Source organism: Varanus komodoensis, unplaced genomic scaffold, assembly GCF_004798865.1.
Source record: "Varanus komodoensis strain SLA01 unplaced genomic scaffold, ASM479886v1 scaffold1, whole genome shotgun sequence".
NCBI lineage: Eukaryota > Metazoa > Chordata > Lepidosauria > Squamata > Varanidae > Varanus > Varanus komodoensis.
In genome coordinates, this window is record NW_025335268.1 from 132,130,750 (window position 1) to 132,150,568 (window position 19,819).

The following is a 19,819-nucleotide window of genomic DNA, read 5'->3' on the forward strand; positions in this document are numbered from 1 at the left end:
GTTGCTGAGTTACCTGAAACCAGTCACTCCCTGTGCAACAATAATATCAGTATTTTCCTCAGTTAAGTGGGATGGAGGATGAAGGGAGTCTCTGATCTTTACAGAAGCTACTACTGAATCTGCTATCCTGACCTTGGCCTCAAAGTAAGTCTTTTCCCCTTTAAGGATCAGGATGGTGTAGCGTGTGGTCAAAAAAGCAAAATTGAAGTGGCTGTGCTATCCATTGAAATTCTGCTTACAGAATAGAATAAGGTTTTCTTTCTTTCTTTCTTTCTTTCTTTCTTTCTTTCTTTCTTTCTTTCTTTCTTTCTTTCTTTGACCATGCAAATTTAGCATCCCTACTTAGTTTTTTTGCATCACACCTAATTGCTGAACCCATGGCAAATCACTCATTATCTGAAAACACAATAACAGTATCACCCCACACTGCCCTACCGTTTCTGCAGCTTTAGTCAAACCCACTCCCACACAGAAATTTAAATTGACAAAAAAGCAGAAAAAGAACCAGTCAGCAGAATGCTGAAAGAGGCTTAACATTAAACACGTAAATGCTACCAAATGTGAGATCAGCTATCACTGAATATCAACACAAGCTCCCTGTAGAGATGTTGCCCTTGGAGAATCATAGCAATTCTTGTGTATGCCTAAATCCTTTGTATGATCTCCTCTATCATCATCTTAATCATGGATTATGTGTGTGCTTCTTTCTTACTCTGATCAAAACAGAGCTTCTTTCCTCTCAGGCTCAGACACTAAAAGCAATGTGAGCAGTGATTCGTTTTGGTCGTGGCACATTGCAGGTGTATATAACATCTTTAAAAAGAGTGAAGATGCAGAGAAAATCTTACAAATTCTTCTTCATCTCAAATATATTTAAATTATGATTTGGATGGGTATCAATAGGGAATGTTGACACTGTTCAATTAAAAACAAAACACCCTCCAAGTAAGTATACTATTGTAGCATCATCCTTGGAGTATTATTATGACATTTTTATGATTGCTTTACCATCTACCTAGTTTGCAACAGATCCTAAATTTGTGACGGCAATATCGGGCTGCTGAAATCAGGAAGAATTTTTCTGTAGTAGATGAGGTTTTACAGATGAATTTACTCCTTACTCCAACCTGGTCTCTTCCAGATGTTTAATGTGGATTACAACATCTGAATTCCTGACTATTGGCAGGCTGGTAGGGGGTTGAAGTGGGGACCAGGTTTGGGAATGGGTGATTTATTTGTTTAGTTATTTATTTGATTTATATGTTGCCTTATTATCCATAGACCCTCTGGGCAGCTTACATGCAGACAGCCTGTGTATTGTAGTTCCAGCACATCTGTCACTCTTCCATGTCTATGGTTCTCTGTGTATGCTATATTTGTATGATTATTTTCTGGATTTAATGCAGGTTAATAATCATTTGATTTGGGTTAGGGTATGCAGCTCTGTAGTAAACTCTGCAAAACTATGCTTCTCTCCCATCTCACAATACCATGTTATCATGATGGTGTATTTTACTGGACTGCAATAGATATGGCTGTACCAGCATTGTAGTTTCTCACAGCTGTTTAACCTGAGTGTAATCACATTTTCTTTAAACTAAATTCCAAGGTTTTTTCCCCAAACAAGAGAAAGCATTGCTCAAATTTTGCTATTTGGTGTGTTTTGAAAAATCTACATTTTTGTGGAATGAGATTATGTTCTCTTTTAGTTACTTCTAGTTATGTCTGTCTTTTCATTCTTCCATTGGTAGATTGCTACCTTTGAATAATAATGCACAGCCTTGACATCCACAGGCAAGTAAGAAATTAAAGTTGGGATATTAATTGCTACGGTTCATCTGTGTCAAGATAGAAGTGCTAATCCCATTCCAGGCCAAAACCACAGGTACCCTGTCACAAAATGATGCTCTTGGAAGAGCTATAGGGGGCTGATTACTAGGTTAAGTGGCCCTTTAACCAATATTAACCTAATTGCTCGCTGATAGATAGCATAGCTAGAACACGGTAAATCATTACTGTCTCAGAATCCAGTCTGCCCACAGTACCCTTAAGAGAGTTCTTTTATCTGGATTCATCTTGAAAAAGCAGCCAACACTTGCTGTTATCTGCTTAGGATAAATGTTTTAATGATGTTAACATTCTTTGAAAGCTTGAGAGCTCTAATTAGAGTTGTGATTATAAAATCAGGGTTTCATACCATCATCAAAAGAGGATAATTTTAATAATCCCCCATCTCTTCTCCTAAAAATAAAATGGAATGCTACAGTGTATAAAATATAATAGCTATGCAAACCCATTTCTACTATAGCTTATGATGGCATTAGTGCATGGCCTCAAGCTATTACTGTAATAATAATATTACTTTGCTCTTCTGTAAAAGTTTTTAGCTAGGGATCTAAAGGTACTTTGCAAGCACTAGGCCACCCACAGCACTTCAGGCAAGAACAATGGATAAATACAGCTCTGCCGGTTTTTGAGAGGAGGAAACTGAGGTACTTAGCAACATAGTGATTTGCCTAAGGTGAGTCAGAGATAGGCACAAAATCACCTGCTGCTATCACGTGAATGCATTGCCTTTCCCCAAACTAGGAAGTACAAGTTCTTTTCTTCCAGTGGGTGATTCGCTACCACTGTAAGATATGTTACTTCCACTGGCTGTACCTCAAACTGTTGGAATAGCAAGGGCAGGAAATCAGAACAAACAGTGATGCAAGCAAAGGAATAAATTGACATTACGTGTTTCTAAAGCAATGGCAAGGGTCACTCTAGGTGCAAAGGTGATTAGCAACTCTGGATGTATCAGAGGTCATTGGGTGCAAACAGGGATTCTGCTTGCAGGGAAAGGATATTGCTAAGCAGCCAGGTGGAGTCAACCACATTCCCTGTTAGCTTGGGTTTCCTGTTTACAGAACTTACATGTTCAGTATTTCTGTTGTAGTAATGGTTTCTATTCTCTTAGAAGCTTGGTCTGATTTGTTCAGCTTTTTAATATTTTGGACTGCTTAGGCAGGGAACTGTTTATGAATGAGTAAAGTTTGCCTCCCCCTTCATTTTTTGAATGCAGTCTGCTTTGTTCAGCCACTTCCACTAATGAAAGCTCCAGTCAGGATGCATAGAAAAAAGTCTAAGAAGGTCTTCCTCCCTCCCACCCTGCCGACAGTTCTTCTGTAATCATTAGCATTTACTAGTGAAATTTGCTTTAATATGGAGTTGTCGCAGCATGGAGTCCACTCTCTATAGCTACAGCAGACCGAACTGGAAATGAAGTGACAGAATACTGGTAGAATCGACTGTGCAACTTCAGATTGTAGGTGGAGAATCTAACCCCTGACGGATACCCTTGAAGGGCAGATTGACACAGGGATGGGAAACCTGTGCCTTCCCAGGTATTTTGACCTATAACTCCCAAAATCCTAGCCAGTGGTGAATAATTCTGGGACCTGCAGAACAAAACATCAGTAAGGCCATGAGTTGCCCATACTTGGAAGAAGAGCAATTTAGGAATTTTATTTTATATAGGCCACCACAGAACATGCTTGGCTCTGTATTCTCTCTACTTCCCATGTTAGGGTTGACATGAGATGGGAAATTTCCTTTCTGACAGTGCACAAGAAAACAGAGTGAAGTGTTGCATAGTTAAGGCCCAGAAGCCACATCTACTACTGAGCCATTTTTGAAACTTTGGCATATGCATGCCATCCTCAGAAGAAGACCTAGGGCACTGGTGGGCCATGGAGATATCTGTGCTGCACATTTATCCTACTGTGCTTCCAAAGTTCTTTCCATGACAGAATAAAGCTAGTATCGAATACAAAATTGTATAATACATTGCCATAGGGTTCTGTGATGACTGCTATGATCACATTAGAGATCAATACATGTAAAATATGTAGAGATCAATAAATGGAAGATAGCTCAGAGGGTAGCTACTAATTCAGAAACAGATTGCATTCTCTGTTTGCAGAGACTGCATATTGGGGATTCTTTCCAATTTTTTCAGAAGTTTAACTATATTGCATTTACATTAATATATAACAAAATATAAATTTTGCTGAGCTAAAATGCAAAAGAAGTGTACAACTATTCTCTTTCTGAAGCACTTAGCCAACTGATGCTAGCTATAACATGGCAACCTATGGGGCCAAAACATTTTAGGGTGCAATCCTATGGCTGGCAGGCACTGTCGAGCAGGTCATAGGAAAATGCAGGATCCCAGTTCCAACCGAAGAAACACACAACATAGTGAGAGCTGGGACTCTGACTTTGGAGTGCCCTCCTTCTGGCATGGAAACAATTACACTGGCTGCTTCAGTGAGGTTGGCAGGGGCATGCCAGGGGATGGGAAGGAGAGGAATGAGGCTCAACTGGGATATGAAGTATCCAGCAGGGCCTCAGCCTGTCCTCCTTGCAAGCATGGGAGAAAGAATTATATGGGTGAAATGGGCAGTCCATGTCTTTTGCAAGGTGGGAGAAGCATAGAGGTGATTACTAGATCCCTCCCATACTCAACAGGATACCCCATAATCTTCTGCATTCAGACGGTTATGGAAAGCCACATTGGATTGTGCTACCCCAGCACTTTAACATATCTGTTCTGACATAATTTTTTCTTGATTATAGTCCACTTAACAGGAGTATGTATAGATGTTGTATGGACATAAAAGTTGTAATGGTGGGATGAGAAGAGAATTAAATTGTGAATAGTCACTGTGCTTATTTTGCACACTTTTAGAGAGCAATCCTATACATGTCTTGGCACTGTGTTCAGTGTGGTGTTCTTTCAAGTTCCTGGGTCTAGGATTGCAGTCTTAAGCCCAAACTGAATTATCATGAACTGTATTTTTTGCATTTCACTGCCAACTCACCCCACCTTTTACATCATGCATCTGATGAAGTTGACTATAGTCTATAAAAATTTATGTCATAATAAATGTGTTAGCCTTTAAGATGCCACATGATTCTTTATTATTTCTGCTGCCATGGTGTAATGTTTTTATTCAGGCTGGGGAGGGAGGGGGGGTGCTTAATGTGTTCTTTCTTACCTTGGCCCGCAAGGGCTAGCATTTACAAACATGCTTCTCCTTTCAGTACACTGGTTCACCTGCCCCTCTGAATAGAAATGCCACAAAAACAAACACATAAGCAGCTAACAGGGGGACATGTGTCACTGGGGAAGGGTTGTTTGCCCGCCCTTTGTTACATGCCTATTTTCTAATTTTCAGCTGACATTTTTCTTAGTGAAATAAATGAATTGACTCCAGCAGAGGCCTATTCGGATTAAACTGCTGTCAGGGCCTCACACGCTTAACAAATGGCTGCCTGCATCTGGCAGCACGGCGGGATGCATTCCAATTGGAGCAGGGAGGAGGCTGAGTGTAAACTGCAAGGTGCTCATCAGGAAAGTTGCTTAGCAAAGCAGGAGCCCAATCTTGGGAGGAAAACAAAATGCTTAATAAAAGTTTTAAAGGCTCGTTTAATCCAAGAGATAAAAAATTAAAATAAAATTCAGCCTCTCAGCTCTTAGTTGGTGCAAGCTGGCCTAAATCATTGGAGTGCTGTTGATTTATATTATCTCAGAATCTGGCCTGGCAGGTACAGGGTTTTCGTTTGTGCAGTGCTGTGGAACAGGAAAGAAGGAGATGACAGGAATATAGAAGCATTCAAGCTGCTGGGCTGGAAGGCAACTCCGGAAGTCATTTTGGCACTGAGGCAGGGCTAATTAGGCAGTAACTATTGACAGCGATTGTTTTATTTTCCCAATGGTGTGACATAGAGGTCATGTTAGCCCCAAGAAAGGAAGTATTGTTTTACATCAGAAGGTGGAATCATTTCACTTCAGAATGCACATGAGCTCCCATGTTGAAATCATGTACTCATTGAGAGTGTACAGGTACATGGAAACATGCACTGAAGTAAAGCAATGTTCCCATGAGAAACGAGTGTCCAACAGTTAATTCCTGGGCAATAATTGGCCCAGTTATTTGGGAGGGGCCGTAGCTCAGTGGCAGAGAATATGCTTTGCACGCAAAGGGTCCCAGGTTTTTTACACAGCATGTTCAGGGATATCAGAAAAAACTGCCTGAAACCCCAGAAAGCTGCTGCTAGGGCATGAGCAAGTTGTCAGCATGCAGTGGGCTGAGATCTAACCAGTGGGTTTCAGATAGTCTTCCGGTGGGTCTCAGTGTTCTGGGATACCCAGTCCCTTGCTTGACTGTCCTGGGTCACAGCAACTTGGTACACATGAGACAGGCAGGAACCTCAGTGAGAGTTGGTTACACTACAACACTAAAACTCTGAGAAGAGGAAGGAAGAGAATAAAAGAGGGAAAATACATGGTCAAATACAGAATATTAGTTCAAATTAGTGGCTAGTTAAAACTAGTGGCCATTTGACCCCAATATCAGGCCAGTACAGTACTTTTTACATAACTAAGCTAAAGTTATGCTGCATAATGCCACAACAACATAATGCCTTTTTTCACTAATGGTTCACTCAGTCTTATAGTTTTATCCTGTCAAGATTACCAGTTAGGATCCCAAATGTAACAGCTATCATCTACCATTTTGTTCTTCCTAGCACAGGGATGAACAATTTTACTGTTATTGCTGTTACAAGCTAAATGTTGTAAAGGTGGAAATACAAATACTCACTGCTCAGCAATAATGTACTGCTCTTCCAGTGGAGTGCACTCCACGCCAGCCACTTGTACGTTGTGGGCTATCTCAGAAAAATCCAGTCCCAAATTGACACCACGAATTGTCACTCGCGTTCCCCCTTCTGGTGGGCCTGACACTGTTAGGATCTGGAGAAGAAAGCAAAGCACAGTGTGTATACAATAGAAACAAAAAAAGTATACTTCCTGGAAAGCCAGAAATTGTTTGTTACGAAAAAAACCATATTTCTGTAAGTGGTCATGGAAAAGGTCCAGTTTTCCATTTTTCCCTTTTGTGAGTATGGAGTCTACAACCATGAACAAATTACAGTATTTCTGGATTTTACAGTACATATAGAAAATGGATATGGCATCTTGGACCTTGAATATGAATATAGTGTGGATAAATGTATGAGCCCGTAATGAAAAACTAGGACAATACAAGGTAGATGAGGTCAGAATAAGGTATTCCTTCCTAATGTGCAGTTCTAGCCTAAGAGTCCAGAGAAATAAGAAACACACATGCAGACATGGCTTGTCAACAGGCACTGTAGTATCATGATAAACGGAAGCTCATAATGCCCCACCCCACACACACAACAAAGAGCAGCATTATATACTCAATTTATTAAGAACAGCATGGTTTCAACCCTATGCATGGTTTCAAAGGCTTAAGCTTCATTCAATTCAGTGGTGCTTATCCCTTACTTATCTCTGACACAATGAGCTTTAACAAAAGTTCTGTGGCCAACTGAAATGCAACCCTCAGCTTCTGAATAATCAGGTCAGTCACAAACTATCCAAAAACTTGAAAGCCTCACTATTGCCTCATTTGTTTCCAAGAGCAAGGAGGATTCCTCAATTATATGCCGCCTTGAGATTATGGTAGTAGGCAGCATATAAATGAAAGTATAAATAAATAAATAGCCACTGCATCAGGTGATATCATAACTCCTGCTGTGAAAAAAAGGCATCTATATTTTGTAGAAAAGAATATTTCATGTCTATTTTAGAGCTATTTTCTAAATTGTAGCATCAATTTGTTATTTATTATCTGTGTTAATACATTTCTGAAGTTTGCTGTACACATACCACAGTCATTTGAGGATTATGAGATTATTTTTGATTTAAATAATGTTAAACATTCAAAAATTGTTTCTTTCCCCATAGGAATAATAATTAACACACACACTTATTTAAAAATGACATGGGTGGATACTCAAAAATTATGAAGTAGCTTGGGTTATACAGATCGGAATTAACTCCCCAGTCACTGTCACTACAAAAAGTAGTTCACAGAAGAAATTGCACCAGGTTCCCATTGTGTATGTGTGGATATGTGGAGAATCAGCTAAAAATAATAAGAAAAAAGCTGCAGCTGATATGAGGGACAATGAGAAGCATTTATCAAAATATAAAGGAGGATTACTTTGGGAAGATTAGTACGTGCTTAATGAAGTACTAGGCAAAGATCCCTGGAAATGAAGCATTAACTGGGGCAGAATGTGCAATGAAGAGTGAGCTGCCCAAGACATCTGCAGTGACTCCAGGTATGAGTAATGTGAAAATTTGCCCATCTGAATATACTCTCTGTGACTATTACAGGAATAGAATCTCTTAATGGCTTATGACTGTAAAAAGTCAAAATTATAGTTGGACAAATACATCTCACAAAATAAAAAGCTATAATTATAGTTGAACAAGTACATCTCACTAAATATCTTAAGCTACCTCACAGTGTGGTTGTGAAAAAAGAACATGGAGAAGAAGAGAAGAAATATGTAAAGCACTTTGGGTTCCTTGCAGGAGGAAAAATTGTGAGATATAAACATAATAAATAGATAAAATACTAAGCAAGTTTTGACTTCTCCAGGACTCTTTGTCAAGCTGAATGTTAATCAGAACAATCAGTTGATCTCTAGTCAGTGCAATGATTCCTTGTGTCCTATATGTGTTACAGTATAACCTCCTTATGATATATCCTCCTTAAACCTAATGAAATAAATAGACTAATAAAATTTAAGTTGTTACCACAAATGTTTGAGAATGACTTACAAACCAAAGGACTAGCCTGCTACATTTTTTCATTGCCTAATTTGTAATCTCTTATCCTTTTATAGTTCCTCTAACATTCTATGATATTGTTCCATATTTAAATTTTCTCACACATCCATAGAGGTGATAAAGTTATTTTATTAAGAAAGGAAAACTGAGATTCTCACACTTTCAGCATGCAGTATTTAAAACATCACTTTAAAAAAAATAACAGGTTCCCATACAAAGGGCAGGAACTGGTACCCTTTCCATTCACCTCCATCTCTTGGCAGACGGACTGTACAACTATCATGAGAGGAACTAGGAATAGGACAATTTTGGAAGTTTGATGGATGTGTGTTAATATAAAAAAATATTGTACAGCTGAAGGTAGAGGTCATTTCCCTGTACTGCATTACTTTTAATGGAAAGCGCATCCCAATCTGAAAAAGCATCAGTCCAATTATCTCGACAATGGTAATACTTTTCCTCTTTCTCAGACACCTACCACCCTGCAAGCAGTTTGATTTTCTTTCATAAATGAGTGTGAAAAATATTTGGATTCAGCTCAGAGGGATGTGTGCCAGGAAATTATTTTCTCAAACACATACACAACATTGTGACTATTTATTATTTATTTATTTAGGGAACTTCTATGCTGCCCCATTCGCCGAAGCCTCGGGGCAGCTCACAAACATAAATAAACAGCCTCCAGTTCAGTATCTGAGCTCATTACCTCAGTATCTTGGAAAGTGTCTGCTACACTATAGAATATTCCATGGGAGAGAATTTCCTAATCTTTATTCCTCTGAGAACAGCATGCATTTCTTCAATACTTGGTAAGAGCAGGTATTGCAACCACAAGCAACACACATCAGGAGAAAAAGAGGACTCTGGATAAATTTGAAAAGACTGCCCTCCTAGTTTTTCCTCCTGGTACTTACAGAGGTGAAAGCAAAACATGCATGTCACTTCCCCTGGGAATTTATATTCTGAATTTCAACAGGACAGGAAATGTCAAGAGAGAAAATGGTAGGCAAGGGCTTCCCAGATCCCCTCATGCAACAACTGCAATGACAGAAGTTTTGAGTGAACACAATCCTTTTATTTTGTTGCACCTTTTATTGTACCATAATCTGGCCATACTCCAGTGGATCATGTCTGCAATCTGGGTTTCAGCACAATTATTCAACAGCTGTGCCAAATACATCTGTTTCTTGTGCAGATGTTGCAAACCACATGTGCAAGTTTATTTAATACCATTGTGCAACATATCCTCAGAAACCAGTCCCAGCAAACCCCTTTCATTCCTTTCAGCCTCCACTAGATCCCATATTACATTTCATTTTCCAATTTTCACACGTCCTAAATATCATCATTATTTATTACAGTTCTGTACCACCCATAGCCAAAGTTCTCTAGGTGGTTTATGAAAGGTATAAAAACAATAAAATATAATAGATAAAAACACCTAACAAGAGTTAAAATTTAATTTCAAATAGCATAAAAACAACAAAACAGCAAAAGACAATTAAAAAGAACAGGCAAAGAATAGAAGGCACCTGGCTAAAGTGCAGGGAGCTCTTTAAATGCCTCTGCAAGGAGGGTTGTCTTGAACTGACTGTGAAAAGATCTGGCAAATTTGGCACATGGCAGGCCACAGCAGGGAGGTGATCCTACAGACAGGGGACCACTACCAAAAAACCTGTCCTGCTAGTTACCACTGTCAAGAAAGCCTCAATGGCAGCCACAACAAAGAAAACAGGTCCAGTTAGGAAAGACCCCTTTTGCCTTGAACTTCAGCAGTTTTATTGAAAGATCACCCAGGCCCCCTGCAGTTACTTACAAAAGCGTGCTACTGGTACTGGTCTGGACCGCCAACTACAAGCTTTTAGAACATATATTTTATAGATTATATATTGTATAGAGTATTTTATAGATTCTGAGTCACATGGGTCCAGCAATCCAGCCCTCCAGTCACATGGGTCCAGAACAGGTTTCTACCTACTTCTGTGTGATACCCCTCACATACCTATATGTCATCAACTGATCCCCTCAGAGTCTCCTCTTCTCCAGGCTGCAAAGACCCAGCTCCCTCAATCTTACCTAATACAGCATTCCCTGCAATTCGGCCACCATCCTTGTGGCCCTACACTGCACTGACTCTTACCTGGCTATAGGTTATATAGGTTGTATTATTTCTTTGCTGTCCTCACTCCCTCAACATATACCTGATTGTAAGCATCATATCAGTTTTCTGTTGCATTCACTGGCAGTGTTCCTCCATCTACACTTCATCTGTCTTCTAAGTTGTTTCATTGCTCTCTGCTCTGGGGTATACCATGAAGCTATATGATGTCTACAGCAGAGAAGGCACTTAGGAGTGATGGTGTCAACTGCCTGAGTTATTTCCAGATTCCACTGAGTGACAAGGCCTTTGATAGAAGCACCAGCCAGAAAATCTCTCAGAGCCCTCTGGAAACCATCTGGATCCATTAGCCTCCAGAAGTGGACCATCTTAATGGCTCTCCCATTCTTGTGGAGGGGAAAAGCCTAAACATGAACAAAATAATGTCCAGTTCTGAAGACTACTTAATTTATTGTAACCATTCCTAGCCTTAGTATGTGTATCTCGGCCTTCTCAGCTTTTAAAACATGTCCTTAGTAGCTGTGGGTGACAGCTTCTATGCCTAGCATGGAGGAATACAAGAAATCTGGTGGGAGGCTGCAGCTGGTGGTTACTGGCAGAAATGTCTGCTGGGGGAGTTGGGCTAACTTCCTTTTTATAGACTTTTATAAAAGCCAGTAACCTTAAAAGGCTTGACAGTTACTTTGGAGAACTTCATTAAGCTCCAGTTTGGACATGCTTTGCACACTAAATACCACATTTTATTAGGGAGCAAGGCGTTCACACCTCCCTAAATGTCTTTCTGAAATACTTAAAGGGGGAGTTCATTTCATAAGATACCTATTTATAGCTATAGTGGCTATATCATAGCCACTTCAGCTCCTAATCTACAAAAAAGGTACCTTCCGTAACTGTCTCCCAGCTTCCATTAGGATCAGTATTTTGTAATGTGCTAAGAAATTGATGGGCATAAGGCCTATGAACATATGGATCCAATTTTGGGGTTTGTTAGTGGATTGTTGTATAACCTGAGCTAACCTTTTATTGCATTCCTTACAGAGGGCCAATTCACAGAATCTTTCCAACATTTTTTCATTAAAGGTACAACTTGGCTTTTGGTCCACAGTGACTGCTCATGTTGGTACATTATATTCTAGCATATGTCCGTGATGAAGTTCTTCATGTCTTGGAAAAGTTACAGGATATGGGTTGAATTGCAATCCTGTTGGAGCAAGTGACCTTTTGAAGTCTTGAGTCAGAGAGCTTTGGTGGTCTCCCCCTTGTTCTAAGCAGACCAGGTCAACTACACTCCAACTAAAAGGCTTTGTTATGTTGAATCTGACCACTCAGGCTGCTTTTTTTTTAGTACAAACCAAGAGAAATCAATAAGGAAAGTAACAAGCAAAGTTAGAATATTGACCATTAGAGAAAAGCAGCTTAATGATAAGATGATTCCAAACTGAATACCTTTCTTTGCTTCCAAATTGAAATGAACAAACAAACATCAGGGTGGTTGCTCTGTTTAAGGTTCAATCACGCAACATATCTGACACTTCTCAGCTTGTTTGCCCTCTTCTCTGATACCTGAGATTAATGAAGTTAGGCCCATAAACCTCTACATTAGTATGTTCACTGAACAGTGCCACATTAATTGAAATGGTCTAATTCTCAGTGACCAATAGGCCTCTTGAATCTACTGGCCCTGACATTTCAGCTGTGGATTCTAACTCCTCATCAAAGGCAGAATCTGTTTACATATACCTTGAAGGCACACGCAGTACATATGGCACTCCAGATATTGCTAAACAGAAATTCCTATCATCCTCTGAAATTAGATATGCTGCCTAGCATTGATGGAACTTGCAGTCCAACATTATTTAGAGGGTCACATATGTTGTATTTGTATATATTAGAAGTGAGCAACTGCAGGGACCATTCTTTCCCAAAAAACGCACTTCTGTGGTGCACTGGGATGGTTTGGGACATTCAGGGGCTACAAAAATGTAGCGGACTCCCACCCTTACTACATAAATAAAGGAGTAAGGGTGCAAAGATCAGGCTGGAATCCATCATTCTTGTGCTTGCTGGATTTCTTTCCTGCATTTGGCCTTGGCCAGAAAGTGAACCAAGCCAAGATCAAGTCCACAAATACTTGCAAATGTTAGCAGAATCTTTCCACAAAGTACAGAGACTATGTAATTTTTGCTTCTTTGAGCAAAGTGCATGAAGTCGGCAGAACTGTGGAAGCAGAACTGTGCTTGTACAGCAGGCATGTGGGTGCCACACACACAAGCCAGCTTCATGAACTCACTTCCTGCTCCTGTGAATGGTCAGTAAGAGGTAGACTTAAGGCAGAGGGAAAGTGGGCCAGAGTCCAGGGACTTTTAGTGAGGAAATCTGATGGATTCTCACCCCTAAACCTCACACATTCCTCATGCATTGCTAACTTCAGTTCCAATACTCAGTGGAGTTTATCCAGGGTTACACTGCTAATTTCATAAAATCAGGAAAAATGCTTGATATATTTATTAACGATGAGGGAAAATATCTAGCTGAAATGCAGATTCAGAACTACTATTTCTGTTTCAAACATTTCCAGGATTTTGTCCCTTCCCACACACATATGCTCTCCATTTTCACAATAAACAATTCTGTGCACTTAAGGACACCTAGAAAAATAGTTTTGCACAATGGCTATGTTCATACAACACAACAAGCAATCTGGCCTGATTTCTATGGTGTGAGGGGTTTTTTTTAAACCATGATCTAACTGACAGATAATCAAGTCATTTCTATGTTATCAAGGTTTCATCCTCCCTGCTCAGTCTTCCCATTGCTGACACATATCTCATCAGCCACTATGCCTGCAATTCAATCCCAAGGTGCATTGCTCCTTGGCCGTATTGACTTCCTCTCCTCATTGGTCCACAGATAGAGGCTGAATGGCTAGATTGGGTCCTGCAGTTACCATGCTTTCCAGAGGACTCTGTAGAAGTTACACACAAGGACCGTGGGAACCGTGTTCCTAGGTTCAGACAGCAGCAAGCCATGATGATACAGAGGAACCATAAAACAAAGCAGTGTTTCTTACGGTGGTTTCCAAAGACCAGACTTACAATGATGAATAACATGACTGAGTTTAGACAACATGACAGACCAACAATGGTAAAAAAATCACCATGACTTGTGTTAACTGAACCCAGCAAATGTATTTGTATGATTTCCTGTTATTCATGGAGAAAAGTTGTATTTATGAGTAAAAGTTATTTGCAAGATTTATTCAGTTCTCTAAACATTGGCCTGCAATATTTTGACCTTGTGTTTTAGTTTTACAACTTTTCAAACTTCTGCTGCTGTTGTTGCGACACTGCTTTGTCTTCCACTTTTGCTATTTGTGATGAGTCAGCATTCACCAATATTGTGTTGTAAGCCGCCCTGAGGCTTCGGCAAGGGGCGACATAGAAATGTAATAATAATAATAATAATAATAATAATAATAATAATAATACTTTCAGAGTGAATGCCCCTTACAACTAAGGAACCACTGCCTACTTCATGAACCAGGAACTCAGTAGGAGGTGCCAAAAGTGCAGGACTTTGGGGCAAAAGTTGCCAAGGTCCTTATTCAGTACTATGAGGAAGAGAGCACCAAATGTATCGGGGCCACTTCACCATCTTTTGAAGGGAAGTAATAGATGTACTCTAATGGCCCTTTCTTCAAATGGTAACAATTCAATGGAGCTACCTGTAAACTCAGAGAATTGTAGGAATTCTCTACAGGATGGGAAGTATCCTTGTCCCTTTGTTCCTCCTGCCCTGCAAATCAGCTAGTTGGCTGATTTTATCTGTCGCTCTGGGGCACCTTAGATGGGGAGAGAGTGAGACTTGCAGTGCTGCCAGGTTGTATCCTAATGGATCTAGGCTCCTCCCCTTTCTATACCAATCATGAAGGCCTCTTCACCGCTCTTACAATCTTGGAAACACAGTCAACACTCTGATTGGAGAGGGGTATCTAAATACAGAGTCAAGGTGTTTCCAACCTTTTCCTAACTTTGATGTGGGAATCTGAATGATCCTTTGCTATGTCAGTCATAGGACTGTTCTGTAAGTCTGTTTAGTTCACAGTCTAAAATTCTGTAACTACACCACTGGAGGGTTCAGCCAACTTTCTTGAGAATTTCTCTTTAAAAATTCTCCATGCCTAAACTTACTTTACCTGTGACCAAATTAAAAATTTGCTTTCTCCTTGTACTCACTGTCCAACTCTCATCACTGATCGTATGAGAGGAAACATGACAGTTAGTCCCAGTGCCTTTTCTTAAAGTAAGGCTTCCTCATCAATTACCTGCCAGTATTCTTTCCTCTTTCATGCTTGATTTTTATTGCTTTACTTCTGTTCATATTTATTCTGCAACTCCAAGACCAACTCTGCTCCAGAATATATTTCATTCTATATAGCACTGCATTGTATTTTAAAAACACTTCATTCTTCTGCCCTTGCCTCAGTTTCCATCATTTCCCATGCTCTCAGCCCCAGGACTAAATGCTTTAATCTATTCACTATGTCATGTCTGCCACACTCTGGTTTTTTGTAACTCACACCCTGTAGTGTGTCTTGTATCATTTTCCATTGCAAAACATCATGTGTCTACAAAAGACATGATACAAAAATCAAATTGCATTATATTATACTAGGCACTGTTGAAGGTCTGCTACTACAAATGTTTACAAGTCACCCATACACAATGGTTCACAGTTCTTGACAGTTATTTCCCTTACAACGGCATGTTATTTTTAAAAATGCATTTGCTGGAGTATTTGCATGACAAGCTGAAGCACTATGTCCCTCCCAGTAAAAACCACTGCTTGCCATTTTTTAAAAATGCTATTAAAATGTCTTACCTACCTTGAGTCAACAAAACCTGACTACAATGTCAAACGATGCAGTGCCGCCTTCCTATTTTCCAAATGTTCTGACCTGGAAAATACCCGAACCAGACTTCCAATTCGACCTAGATTTTAACGGCCACTAATTGAACAGTTTTGAAGGAACTGTGTCACAATGCAGCCGCAGGGTTAGAACAGATGCATTCAATTAATTACAGCTGGGGAAATTCAGTCATAATCACAGAAGGCAGCAAAATTGTTAAAAGTCCTGCTATGTAGGCCCTTCTAAATAGAGCTGGACCAGGTCAGAAGTCCAGGTCACTGCCATTTATAAGGGCATCCAAATCAGAAGTTTTAATTTATTTTACTTCAGGATATAACTCTTAAGGCCAATAATACAGGTAAACCCAACCCCAGCCTTTTGTTGTCATTGCAGTCCTGACAGAATACCTGTCATGAACTGGGATCACTGTAGCCTAATCTCTCCCCTTTTCTCTTCCCAGCAGATTAAGACAAGAGGCTTCTAATTACAGACACTCATTGTGTGAAAGCTTGCCAACCAGGACTGGATTTATGATACAAAAGGGGTAATAGAAAGATCATTAGCAGGTGGCATCTATTTAACTAGCAAGCCCTCTAATTTTGGATGTTGGCTCCACCAAGCCAGAAATTGATTCCATACTGAATTCCTCCCCACAGTCCCATGGCGTTGGTGCCACTCTCAGGGAGGTTCACACTGTGCCTACCCCTCTCCCATCCCAGTCTCCCGCTGAACAAGAGGAACTTTAGTTTTCACCAGCCCCTTGGCTTGCCTCACAGCTTGCTGTCCTGGCAATTCAGGGAAGCAGTTGCAACCCTGCCTCTTCTTCCAGTTCAGATACAGAGGCTGAGATATCCATCTTGGAATGTTGCATTTTGGGAGAGGCAGCCCCAAGTCCTACTATACCAGCCACTGCTACAGTTCCCATCTTTTTACTAAGCTTGTTCCTCTGCCTATCACAGAAGCCTGATACACTGAAATTTAGCAAGTGAATATTTTTAGTTCTTTAGTTTTAGCTGAAGCACCCTGACAAACATGATATGCCAGTAGTACCATCAGTGCATGACTTTAGGGCAAAAATCCATGGCCTCCCTCAGCAGGTGAGTCCATGGCCTCACTCAGAATGACAAACATGTTATAAAAATTACAAAAGTTTAAAACCAAATTAGAAACCAGCAGCTTTTCACAGAATAGAGATGGGAAAAATCAAATTTCTCTGTATTGGGTTGCTGATCAAGGCACAAGAATAGTGGGGTCAGACAACTACATGAGATGTAGCATTTGAATGTTTCCTTTGCTGAAGGGGAATGTAAATGACCTCAGAAGTCATCTAGTCATTCCTTTACTGATGCAAAAAAATTCCACAGTTCCACATCACTGATAAGATGAAGCAGAAAATTTCTGCTTAAAATACTCTCAGAAAGGAAATCTACCAGCTTTCCAATTTAGTCTGTTCCAATTCCAAACAGCTCATAGTATCAGGACATTTTTCTTAATATCTGGTTCATGATTTTTTCTAACCTTTTGAACCCATCCATTTGGGCCCTATCTTCCTTGCATTTATCACTTGATCTATTATTGTCTGGTCAGCTTTCTTTGTGGGAAAAGACAGTGGCTAAGTTGAAGTTGTTGTTGTTGTTGTTGTTGTTGTTGTTATTAGAACATTTCTATGCCGCCCCTTGCCGAAGCCTCGGGGCGGCTTACACCACAATAAAATACAATACAAAAATAACAATATAAAATTAAAATTAATAATATAAAATAAATAAATAAATATAAACGATATAAAAGAAGTTATTAAGCAGTTCTGCCTTCTCTCTGTTGCCTATCAGCATTCTCCATCTTCTTGCAGTGGCCCAACTACTTCTTGTTCTTCCTTCTTCTCTGAACAAAGATGCCAAATTCCCTATTTATTATTTTTAATGTCCCTTGGAAGCCATTCTAAATTCTCTTGTCTCTTGGAAACCCTTCTAATGTGCCTCGGAAGCCCTTCTTGTGGAGCTTTAGCCCTTATGACTCCCTTCTTGCAAGGTTTGGCTACTACTGGTTTGTACTCATCCTTCAAGGCTTGCCCTCCCCTTTTTGAATATGAGCTTATCGGAAATCCTCTTTTGAAGACACCCTGGCTTTTTTAGATGCCTTCCATCTTTTTAAACTGCTCATTGGAATAGCTTATGGTTCCATTTTCAATATCTCACTTTTAGGAAGCTCCCAGCCATTATGCATCCCCTTCTTCTCAAGTATTTCTATCCACGGGATTCTACACAATATTTCTTTAAACTGGTTAAAATAAGTTTTCCTGAAGTCCAGCTTGCATGTCTGATTACAATTGACCTTCCACAGTATTGTGAATCCAAAAATAACATCGTCACTGCCCAAGGCTATAAGTACTTGGATTAGCTCTTTCCTCAGGGTCAGCTCTAGTCTCTTCTTTAGCCTTCTAGAAGATGAAACAGTCAGACATTTGTTAGACCTTTCATTCTTTGCAAAGGCTTCCAACAGATATCAGGGTACCTAAAGCATCCACTGTTTCTCTCCCCTTTGGAAATGTGGCAAATCATCATCTGGCTTTTAGCTTGGTGATCTATAGAAGACTTCCGCAATGATATCACTGTTACGTCCCTCTCCTTCCATTTTGTCTCTGTGTTCTTGACTGATCCATCACTCAAACTGCATATATTACATCAGCATTGCAGGTCTCAGTGAAAACAGGAACTACCTTATTTGCCTCCTGAGTAATCTAAATAAGATTTATTCAAAAACATTTCTGCTATAAGACATATTACATGATGGATTTGAAAAGGAAGAATTCCATTATGCTACTGTATCTTCTATAGGCACCACAGTTTTTAATGGCTAAGTCCTATGGTCTGCTGTGCAAAACAGAAACAGATAGCATTGACCACTGGACTAGCACATACTTGCAGGCCATGGTGTTGTAATCATGTGGCAGCACAAAATAGGTAATTGGGACAACACCACACCTCAAGACAGTCCAGTTCTATCAGCCTTCCCCAACATGATGCTCTCCAAATGCTTCCAGCATTCCTGACCATTGGTGGGGGCAGAAGGATGACATGAGCTTGGGAAGAGCTGAATCAGCAGATGGCAAAGCCTTGAACAAGCATTACTGCAGTGCAAAGCACTGCACCAAGGACATGAATATCAAGTACGAAGAGTCACAAGCCAAGTGGCTCCTCTCCAGCAAAATGCACGATTGAGACAAAGGTGCCAGAGCTATGCCAGTCAGAGCCCATGTGCCCCGAGATAAAGGAGGCAGCTGCTATCTTATGTGATACATTTTGGAACATTTTCTTTTGAGTATTTTGTAATAGAAAAGACGTGAGAGTTATCATGTCCTCTAATATAAGCTACCTGTAACATAATAGCACCATATCTGGAAAAGGGAAAAGGCAGAGTCTACCAAAACATATCCTTTTCGTTCCACAGCTATATTTGAAGTTAACTGCTTCCCAGTAGATGAGCCCAGCAGGAGATCAGCACATCCACAGCGCTAGTTCATCAGCCTGGCATGATCACTCCTTGTCTCTGCCTTGGCTGATAGTACATTCCCAACCTAATTGTTATCTCAGCAGAGCAACTCCATTATTCAGCCTGACACTGCTCCCCCACAATCCCCGTTAGCTGTTTGTTTCAGTGATGTTATATTAATGAGGCCTGCAAATAAATGAATAGGAGATCAGAGCACTGCTTGTTCATAAGGAAGCAGGGTTTTTTTTATTTATTTAATCACTGAGGCTGCAGGCGGCAGGCGAGAGATTTATGCTGTTGAGGGGAACATAGGAAGGATCCCAATGACATGTTGTATGAATGGGAAAAATTCATGTTAACATGGACACTGTTGTTCATTTCTCTTTTATGCTGACAAGTAAAGATTTCCCTAATCTCCACCCCTGTTGACTCATGACAATTTTAAAGCTTACCTCTCCACTGAACTATTTAAAAAAATCTCATAAAAAATTCTCATAAAAAAAAATGTTGCTGACAAAATTTCACCCTCTTCCTCACACTTGTTCATGCCTATAGCTATTTGACAGCTGATTCAGATGTAAACTTT

General features: G+C 40.0%; 1 protein-coding gene across 3 annotated transcripts in view; it reads right to left on the reverse strand.

Moving 5' to 3' along the window:
• Positions 1 to 19,819, reverse strand: part of PLXNA2 (plexin A2) — a 451,621-nt gene that overhangs the window by 109,264 nt on the left and 322,538 nt on the right. For all 3 annotated transcript variants that reach the window (XM_044446913.1, XM_044446912.1, XM_044446919.1), the window contains one exon: positions 6,651 to 6,802. In XM_044446913.1, the coding sequence (XP_044302848.1) occupies positions 6,651 to 6,802 (152 nt within the window). The remainder of the gene's footprint in view (positions 1 to 6,650; positions 6,803 to 19,819) is intronic.